The sequence below is a fragment of the Rosa chinensis genome, chromosome 6 (genome assembly GCF_002994745.2).
Source record: "Rosa chinensis cultivar Old Blush chromosome 6, RchiOBHm-V2, whole genome shotgun sequence".
Classification (NCBI taxonomy): domain Eukaryota; kingdom Viridiplantae; phylum Streptophyta; class Magnoliopsida; order Rosales; family Rosaceae; genus Rosa; species Rosa chinensis.
Window position 1 is genome coordinate 6,265,804 of NC_037093.1, and position 10,033 is coordinate 6,275,836.

The window sequence follows — 10,033 nt, forward strand, 5'->3', positions numbered from 1 at the left end:
AATATACAATTGTATATATGTTATAATCACGAGCAGATATTTGGCCATGCAAAACAATCATATATAACTATATATATGCATAACCACGTGACCTCTAGTCATGAGCATAATTATATATGTATATATATATATAGCCATGTGCATGCTTGAACGTATATAAATATAATTATCAAATATATATGGAGGGTCATAATGTTATCCTTTCTTTCTTGTCGTCCTTGATGTTTTTTTTTGGGGGGGGGGGGGGGCGGGGGCCACAAGAGAGACAAACAGGCCAAGTAGCCTAAATTGAAGGCTCTTTCACACTTGGTCTCAATCAGCCAAAGTAAAAAGGCTGGTATGTATAACCATGCATCTGCTCATGGTATGTATAACCATGCAACACATTTTGTATCTTTCAGAGCAAACCTCAAAGAAACGAGAATCAAAGTCGGGAAGAGCTCTGCCTACCAAGAAGGTAAAGAAGTCACCTGACGTGGTGGAGAATTCGGTCACGAATCCGGCTGACATTATGGTTAGTGAAGACATAATTTTCGAGGGTGATATGGATAATAGCCAAAATGTTCTAGCTGAAAATCACATCATGTCTGGAGCTGAGGATGTGGCCGAAACTAGTAATGCCTCAAATAATAACACAGGCTCGGCCGACAGCGGAGGTTCGCCTGATGAAGCACAGTCAGAAGACTTTGAGCACGAGGTAGGTTCATGATTTAAAGGTGTGTGTTTCTCTCGTCTTGGTTATATGAATTGTGCCTGGCTAAATGACTTTCTTTATCTTGGTAGAGAGATGACCGCATTGATCACTCTTCGCATCCTCCTGAAAGCAACATGGTTGAAATTGACATGGATGTAAGTTTCTCATATTCCCTTCTTTGATTTTTTTTTTTTTTTTGCTTGTCCGTGATTATTGACTCTCTTCTTTTGCAGGACTTGGGTGATAATCAGCTATAATATCGACCAACCACTCGCAAACTCACATAACCTTGCTAAGGATGCGGAAGACATCGGCGTACTTGGCCGAGAGGCATTGCTTAACCACCAAACACTTGTCCCGGTAAGATATTTCAATCCGGCTTGGTATGCATCGCTCCCATATTCTAGAAACAACTTGAACCTTTACTGTTTGTGCAGGTACGAGGAACTCAAAGCAGTTCAACCTTGGAGTTGGTTCTTGTCAATCCAACTGAACCAAATCCTTCTACGTCCGGAATGCTTACCTCCTCTCTTACTGAAGGGATGCCTCGAAATGATCAAGCTATCGTTTGCGCCCCATCGTTGGCTGAGCCTGTGGTGAGTGACTCAACAACTTCAAGATTTGTTCGTCTTAGCTGAATTAAATCAATCTAGTTTTTTTTTTTTTTTTTTTTTTTTAGGATCAAACAACAGGCGATCTTGGTCTGGAGCTACTTCAATTTCTCGATACACTAGACAACAACGCGAGCCCGGTGGAGGAAAAGCTTGAAACAAACGAAACAAAGACGGCACTTGAATCTGTCAGACGATTTATGGGTTGTGATACGAGAGCAGTAACCGAGGCTAGTTTTCTTGCTTTCAAGGAGGCGGTTGAAGTACTTATTTCAGCCAACCATTTATCTCAAGTGGAAGCTTATGAAGTTCATGCCCTTTTGTCCCGTGCAAATTTTAGTCTCTCTCCCTGCTTAGAAGCCCAAAAAGAGTTTGAAACCGGCGAGAAATTGATAAGTGAGTATAAAGACATTCGCCAGTCTACCGATCTTGGCCAACTTCATAAGTTGAAGACTTCTTTGGACGAGGGAAGGCAAAAAGTGCGTGATTTGAAAAAACAATTGGTCGAAGCTGAAGAGCAAGTCAAAATTACTTCGGCCTCCATCCGAACCATTGTTCCTCAACAAGATCTCACTAGGTATAGCTTGATTTTGTCATCGGTCAAGTCATACAACAAGAAGAAATGCATCTTGAAGCGAAAGGTCGACCAAGGTATGGAAGACTTGGAAAAGGTTAAGGAAGTTCTTCGGTCCCTTCTACCCTCTGACATGTAGTTATAGTGGGATTTGGTATTCATCTCGGCCTTATATTTTGTACATGGTCCTAGGACCCTAACTCAACCGGTTGCCTTAATTTTGTAAAGTCTAACTGACCTTATATGTAGGACTCACATTCTATGACCGGTTGATCATTCGGCCGCTATTTTGTCAATGGATTTAACCTCTTTTGACTTCATATATCTCGGCCAACCAGGTTCTAATACTTGTTTTGTTTTGCACCTTATTTTGAGCTTGGTTAAACCAACATCTTCAGCTTGGCTGACCCTCCTATTCACCTTGGCTAAAATTACCTTAGTTGATTCGGCCGACATATTTAACTCGGCCAAATGAATTACTTGATTCTGGACAATACAAATTTGGTTGATTCGGCCAACACTTCATGTTTAACTTTGACCGACAAAATAAAAGTAAATTCCAACATCGTAAATGAATGGATTTCAAGAGCCACTTAAACGTTGTTTATGCAAAAACATACAACAAAACATAGGTGGCCGAGTTTACAAGTCTGATACTCGGCCGGTGTTCCCTAGGTGGTACACTATAATTCTTGCTCCATCATCTCCCAGGTAGTGGGGTAATATTTCTTGAGGAATTGCCCGTTGATAGGCATTGCATGGAGCTCTCCATCTTGATCTTTCAGTTGATATGCACCTTTTCCTAACACTTGATCGATGATAAACGGGCCTTCCCACCTTGGCGACCATTTTCCGAAACGTTTATCTTTAGTTCCGATAGGCAAAACGGCTTTCCAAACTAAATCTTCCTCAGCAAATGATTTAGACTTAACTCGTTTGTTGTACGCACGGGCCACAGCCTTTTTCTGTGCTTCCATTCGGTTGTAAGCGTCCATTCATTCTTGGTCAAGTTCTTCAAGTTCCTGAATCATCGCCTGAGTGTAGTCGTCAGCTACCATTTCATTTTGAGCAGCGAATCTAAGTGATTTCAATTTCACTTCAACAGGTAACATAGCATCATGCCCATATGTTAGCGCAAAAGGCGTTGTCCCTGTGGCTGTACGTTTGGACGTTCGAAAAGCCCACAAGGTCTCTGATAGCAGATTGTGCCAATCTCTGGGATTCTCTTGAACCATCTTCTTGAGTATATTTATAATGCCTTTGTTACTGGCTTCGGCTTGACCATTTGCTTGGGCATAGTAAGGTGTCGAGTGAGTCAACTTGATACCCAGACTATCTGTGAGTTCATGCATTGCTTCGGCTATGAAAACCGAACCCCTGTCAGCTGTTATGGTTTCAGGTATCCCAAACCTGTGTATAATGTTTTCCTCCACAAATTTGATTACTGTCTGACTAGAAATAGTAACGTATGGTTTTGCCTCTACCCATTTAGTGAAATAATCAGTGGCAACCAAAATCCATACGTGTTGTTTTGACGATGGTGGTCTAATACTCCCTATAATATCCATGGCCCAACCTCGAAACGGCCATGGCTTAACAATTGGATGGAGGACGTCGGCTGGAACTCTTTGCACAGGCGCATGAATTTGACATTTCTTGCAGCTCTTTGCGAATTCAATGCAATCCTTTAAAATTGTTGGCCAGTAGAAGCCGTGCCTTCGAATTAACCACCTCATTTTGATTCCGGCCTGATGTGCACCACATATCCCCTCGTGGACATCTTTCATGACTTCCAAAGTTTCTTGCCCCCCTATACAAAGAAGGAGTAGATCATCGGAGCTTTTGCGGTACACTGCTTCTTTGTATATAACGAAATGTCCAGCCAAGTACCGAGTCTTCCGGTCATGATTACCTTGAGGATTTCTGTGGAACTTGATAATGGGGAGTCTCCAATCATCTGGCTCGATGTCGATAACAAAAACATCTTCTGAGACTCCTCTCTCTTCTAAAGCCGGGAGGGTACGTTTGGCAATCTTGATGACTCGGGAGTCGTCTCCTTCGGGGATCCGTAACCCTGAGGCTAATTGGGCCATCTCATTGGCCTCCATGTTCTGTCCCCTTAGGAGGTGGGCGAAAGAGATTCGATCGAACGTGTTGGCGAGCTGGTCAGCTAAAGCATGATAGGATAAAAGTCCCTAGCTTGTGCATTTGAATTCCTTATTCATTTGGTTAATGACCAATTGAGAATCCCCGAACACCAGAACTCGCCGTGCTCCCATCTCTTGGAGAATCTCCAGACCAACACAAAGAGCCTCATATTCTGCCTGATTGTTTGTGCATGTAAAGTCTAGTTGGAAAGCGAACTGGAACTTTTATCCCTCAGGCGTTTCAATGACAACACCAGCTCCGGCGGAAAATTCAGTACTAGACCCATCAAAATACATGGTCCAGTGGTTATTGGTCATGGAAGCCACATATATGATCCCAATATCAACCTCCTCAGCTCCCTCAAACTCGGTCGAAGGGTGATGAGCAAGAAAGTCAGCCAATGCTTGACCTTTGACAGACTTTTGAGACACATATTGAAACGTGAACTCAGACAACGCCATGGTCCATTTTCCAATCCGGCCTCGTATGATGGGCCGAGTCAGCATGTACTTTACTAAATCGGTCTTGGATATGACTTGGACGACCGAGGGTAACATGTAGTGCCGAAGCCTGATGGCTGAAAAGAATAATGCAAGACAAAGCCTCTCAATAGGTGTGTACCGAGTTTCCACATTGGTGAGGATCCTACTCAAGTAATGAACAGCACATTCCTTGCCATTTTCGTTATCTTGCGCTAGTAGGCTTCCTATTGAGTTATCCGATGCCGATATGTATAACTTCAAAGGCCTTCCACGCACTGGGGGTACCAAGACGGGTGGGTTTGATAAGTATTGCTTAAGTAGGTCGAATGCCGCTTGGTGTTCTGTTTTCCAAACAAACTCATCTTCGGCCTTGATTCTCAAAAGTGAAGAAAATGGCTGAATTTTGCCGGCCGAGTTAGAGATGAAGCGCCTTAGAAAATTTACTTTTCCCAGGAATGATTGGAGTTCCTTCTTCGTGCTAGGAGCAGGTGCATCCATAATTGCTTTGGCCTTATTTTTGTCGATTTCGATTCCTTTTTTATGAACTACAAAACCAAGGAACATACCCGTCGATACTCCAAAAAGACATTTGTCAGGATTCATTTTTAGTTGGTGAGCTCGCATCCGTACGAATGTCTGTCGAAGGTCGGCCAAATGATTTTGTTTCTTGGCTGACTTTACCACAATGTCATCAATGTATACTTCGACTGTGTGACCAATTAGGTCGTGAAAGATCATATTCATGGCCCTTTGATAGGTTGCTCCAGCGTTTTTGAGTCCAAATGGCATAACTAGCCACTCAAATGTTCCTATTGCGCCTGGGCATCTGAACGCCGTTTTGTGAACATCCTCCTCAGCTATAAAAATTTGGTTGTAGCCAGCGTGCCCGTCCATGAAAGAAAGAATTTCATGTTTGGCCGCACCATCCACGAGCAAGTCTGCCACGGGCATTGGGTACTCATCCTTGGGTGTGGCCAAGTTTAGATTTCTAAAATCAACACATATGCGCATTTTTCCATTCTTTTTTCTTACTGGCACAATATTAGATAACCATTCAACATACCTGGCCGTTCGAATGAATCCGGCCTTTAATAAACGTTCCATTTCTTCTTTAATTTCAGGCAAAACCTCGGCGACACATCGCCGAGGAGGTTGCTTGTAAGGCTTATAATGGGACTGTATAGGCAACCTATGTTCTACTATACTTCTATCTAAACCAGGCATTTCATGGTAACTCCATGCAAAACAATCTTGAAACTCAGTCAGCAGAGCCTTCAAGTCTTCCTTCAACTTGGGTGGCAGGAGCTTGCTGATCCTGACTATCCGAGGCTCCTCGGTGGTCCCTAAATTCAGGTCTTCTAGTGGGTCTTGAGTTTCAGTAAGGTCGTCTTCCAACTCAGCCGGTGCAGGGCCGATGTCTTCTAGCTTCAGTTCATCTTCTGGTGCTCCTTCTGTGATAAATTCTAGTAAATTCATGGCCGAATCACTCTGAAGAGAGTTTTCGGCCCAATGGGCCAGCAGTTTCCTCATTGTTGATTCAACCGCGGCCAATGGTGTCTCCTTATCTAGGCCACTATCCATGGATTATGGGATCAAATAGGTCCGCCAATGCTGGCCGCTCCGAGTCCTCGTGGACTCTCTCGGCGCCTAGGGCCAGTGCTCTTCGCATGGTTATCCTTGTAATTCGGCCAGTACCATCCTCCCTCTGAATTTCTGAGCACCCAATTTCCTCCTCGTAGTATTGGGCATCAATTGCATTGGCCGAAGCTTTCAATGGTTGAGAGTCAGCTTCCACTACTTCCACGGTGTCCCCATTCCAGAAAACCAGAAGCTGATGCATGGACGATGGGATGCACATACTCTGATGTATCCAATCTCTCCCAAGGATAGCATTATAACAAGGTCTGGAATCTATGACAAAGAAACCGGTCATCATGCTCTTGTTGCCTACTGTGACCTCTAAGGGTAGAATTCCCTTGGTTTGCTTCCTACCACCTGAAAAATCTCGGATGGCGATCTCAGATGATACAATATCTTTTTCGGTCTTCTTCAATTTTTCGGCAATCGAAATAGGAATAACATTCACGGCTGCCCCACCATCTACCAACACTTTAGAGATCGGATATCCCTCGAAATGAGCCGTGATATACAATGTCTTGATATGCTTAGACATAGCTGGTGTTGGCTTTGGAAAGTAGGCTTTGGCTAAGTCCTGTGCTGGAGCTTGGCATTCAACTTCTTCTCGCACATCCCCTTCCATTCCATTCAATTGTCCCGGCTGAGCTTGAAACTCGGATGGAAGCACATACACCATATCAACGGCTGTTGCTCCTTTATCTGCGGTCTGAGCTGACCGTACGACCTCGACTTCATTCCCGTTCCACAAAACAAGAAGTTGGTGTACTGAAGACGGGATACAAGTATTCTGGTGGATCCAATCACGACCCAGTATGGCAGTGCATGAATTATCAGTGGGAATGACGAAGAAACAAGTTGTTGAGCTTTTCTTGCCTACAGTTACCGTCAATGGCAACGCCCCTCTGACTTCAGCCTCTTCCCCTGTATAGTCGTAAACAGAAATATCAGTTGGAACAAAGCCATACCTGGCAAGGTGGAGTTGACGTATAATGGAGCAAGGAAGGATGTTGACAGCTGATCCGCCATCCACTAAAACCCTCAAAAATCGGTATCCACCTATACAAGCATCAATGAGGATGGGATCTTTGACTTGGATCATGGACCCGCTCGGCCGAGAAAAATATACACCAGCCGAATTTCTCTCTTCCTGCATCAAGTCGAAATCAATCATAGTTGCTGACCGAACGCTAATCATATTCACTCTAAAGTCATTGATGTCCTGAGATATTGGGATAGTAGCTCCCTCGGCCTCCTTGGCCGAAGCTTGTATACTCGTCTCGGTCAAAGTGTTGATGGTGTTATCAACCTGTGGATTGGAGGCTGGGACGTCAGGAACCTGATCGGCATCATCGTAGTCAACCTGTTCCTCATAGTCCCCTATGTCATCATAATCCCCCATATCCTCATCCAATAGGCCTTCATCGTCCTCCAATATGCCCTTGTCACCCTGGTCATCGACTTCAAGATCCAAGTCATCTAAATGCTGGTCTTGTTTATCATTTGTGTCAGTGTCTTCTAACCATTTGGCCAAGTCTTGGTTCGCTTGGGCTTGCTGACGATTTTCTTCTTCTCGGACATGGTGGTCGAAACGCTTCATCAGCTCTCTTTCCTGAGTAGTCATTCCATACATCTCGACCGCAGATTGGATCTTATGGAACCTCTTCAAATACTTCAGGTCTCTATCTGATATTGGAATTTCCTCATTACCAACTTTAAGCTCTATACCTTCTTGGACAGCCTGGTAAGCAACCTTTAAACCAAGGCTAGAATCCAAATCCAACAAAAGGGTCGCCGACTTTGGGCATTCAGCGATCATATGTAACATATCCATCTCCTTGTTTGTTGGTCCGTACAATGCAAGAGCAGAATTCTCTCGGTGATACTCCTTCAATCTCCTAAGTCCCTTAGCTGAAAAGGGAGGGTTCAGGTCCTTGTAAAGTTTTACGAAAGACTCTTCATCACCATTCGACTCAGAAATTTCTTCTTCTTCTTCCCCCGATGCCGGTGTACCTGATGAAGACGAGGGCGAACGCAGTGCGTGGAGAATTTCCCATCTTTCTCTATCCATCTTCTCCATACGTTCCTCAAATATGAACGCAAGTCTTTGTTCCTCAATTGTTAGGCCGAATAATTCTTCGGCCGAGTGTATACTAAAGTATTCCCTTAAATATTGTAGGTCGCCTTTTGAAATGGGAAGAGAATTATAATCAGCCTTTATTTCCTGATCTTCCAAATAAGCTTGATATTTGGCTCTCACACCTCTTCTCACATCAGGTGCCCAAAGTTCTTCGCATCTGTTGCGATCCCTACGCACCTCATTTAAAAGCTTGCGTTCCTCCTTAGTCAAACCATACCAATCAATGGCCGAATGCAAAAGATGATAGTTTCGCATAGTTACGAGTCCTTCCGCAGTAAAGGGTGGATCTCGATTCCTATCCACTACAACCAACGGTTTTGGGTGAGGGGCCTCTTTAAACTGAACCTTCAATACCCCCTTCCCGCTTGAGTCAATTTGCATGTCTTCAGTATCCTGAGTGGATTTATCCACAGGAGGATCAGTGCTCTTTTTCACGTATGTTCTAAACCTTCTCGGTGCCGTTTCGTATCCAGACCTTTTAACAGGTCGCGGAGGTGAAGTTCTGGTTGTCTCGCTCAGTCGGGCTTTCTTAGCCTCGGCCACTTGCCTTTGCTGTCTTCTCAATTGTGTTTTCGTCATGGGGGCAATCGGCTGGTCCCTTGAAACACGGCCATACCAACGGTTATCAGAAACCAAAGGAGGCTTGAAAGTCCTTAGTGGCCGGGGGTTTCCATCACGGTCATAGCTATCACGGCTACAACCCTCGTCTCTATGATATCTCTTTTTGTCCCTCTCGTTTCGGCCGTAATATTCTTCATCATAAAATGGCCGATCAAAGTTTAGGCGCCGCCTAACTGGCTCCCTTTCTGAGAATCTTCCGTCCGGTTTATCAAGACGATGAAACACACCCTTCGAACTTCCCCTTGGACTGTGCGGACCATACTTGTCCGATGCATCTGGGGTCAATGGTCGCTTTGTGGTAACCTGAGACCTGAATCTCTGTTTGTCAGCCTCGACCTTACCTACTTCGACCGAGATAATTCCTTTGCCCCGAGTTTCTACTCTGGAATGCATCTTTTCGGGAGTATTCCTTATTTTAATTCCTGCTGGTGCACTCTCGGCTTTCGGAGCCGAATTAGAAATTTTAAAACCCCTGTTACCAACCTGCTCTGGCCTTTGGAGTTTTAAAACTCCTTTAAGCATGACTTCTTCCTGGCAACGAGTGCATAAAACAGCTACTTTTGGTGACTCAAGCTTGATACTCCTAATAGTGAGTCCTCCGGCCGTTGGCTGGGCCGATGATTGGAGCCTACCAGTAGTCTTGCTAGCATCTGCCGTTTTGCTTGGAGCATCCCCATCCTTGGGGACTCTGACATATACCATGTTCACTTGAGCTTCGGGAAATGGGTTGGTGTCAACCTTCATTGCTGGCTTACTTTCAGGGAACTTGAGGGTTCCTGCGTCAATGAGATCCTGTATCATATCACGAAAAATAACACAGTTGTTAGTTGCATGCTTCCATGAATTATGATACTTGCAAAAAGTCTTCCCCTTGATCTCTTCGGCCTTGGGGAGTATATGACCGAAAGAAAGTTGAATCATTTTCTCGGCCAAGAGTTGATCAAAGATCAAATCGGCCTTAGCTATATTGAAAGTGTAAGTGCGTGCGTTAGTTTTTGTCGTGTTTGTGCTTTGGGTTAGTGGTGGTTTGGTTTGCTTTGGGTCAACCCGTTCCAAAGCTTTGCACACACGGGGCTGCTTAATCACCACTTCGGCCGAATCCACTTCAACCGAGTCTTCGTTTAAGTC

The 10,033-nt window shown here is 44.4% G+C and overlaps 1 protein-coding gene across 1 annotated transcript; it reads left to right on the forward strand.

The window, feature by feature from the left end:
• Positions 1 to 392: 392 nt before the first annotated feature.
• Positions 393 to 2,226, forward strand: LOC121050195. Its single transcript, XM_040509568.1, has 5 exons — positions 393 to 697; positions 784 to 849; positions 928 to 1,054; positions 1,132 to 1,290; positions 1,374 to 2,226. Exons 1-5 carry the CDS (start codon positions 600 to 602, stop codon positions 2,016 to 2,018), a joined length of 1,095 nt encoding a protein of 364 aa, XP_040365502.1. The 5' UTR covers positions 393 to 599; the 3' UTR covers positions 2,019 to 2,226.
• The last annotated feature ends 7,807 nt before the right edge of the window (positions 2,227 to 10,033 follow it).

What these genes read in the sequence shown, in the direction of transcription:
- LOC121050195 (XM_040509568.1), top strand. Translation starts at nt 600, where the DNA reads ATGTGGCCGAAACTAGTAATGCCTCAAATAATAACACAGGCTCGGCCG. An exon ending in CAGAAGACTTTGAGCACGAG is followed by an intron (nt 698 to 783) that starts GTAGGTTCATGA and finishes TTATCTTGGTAG; the next exon opens with AGAGATGACCGCATTGATCA. An exon ending in CATCGTTGGCTGAGCCTGTG is followed by an intron (nt 1,291 to 1,373) that starts GTGAGTGACTCA and finishes TTTTTTTTTTAG; the next exon opens with GATCAAACAACAGGCGATCT.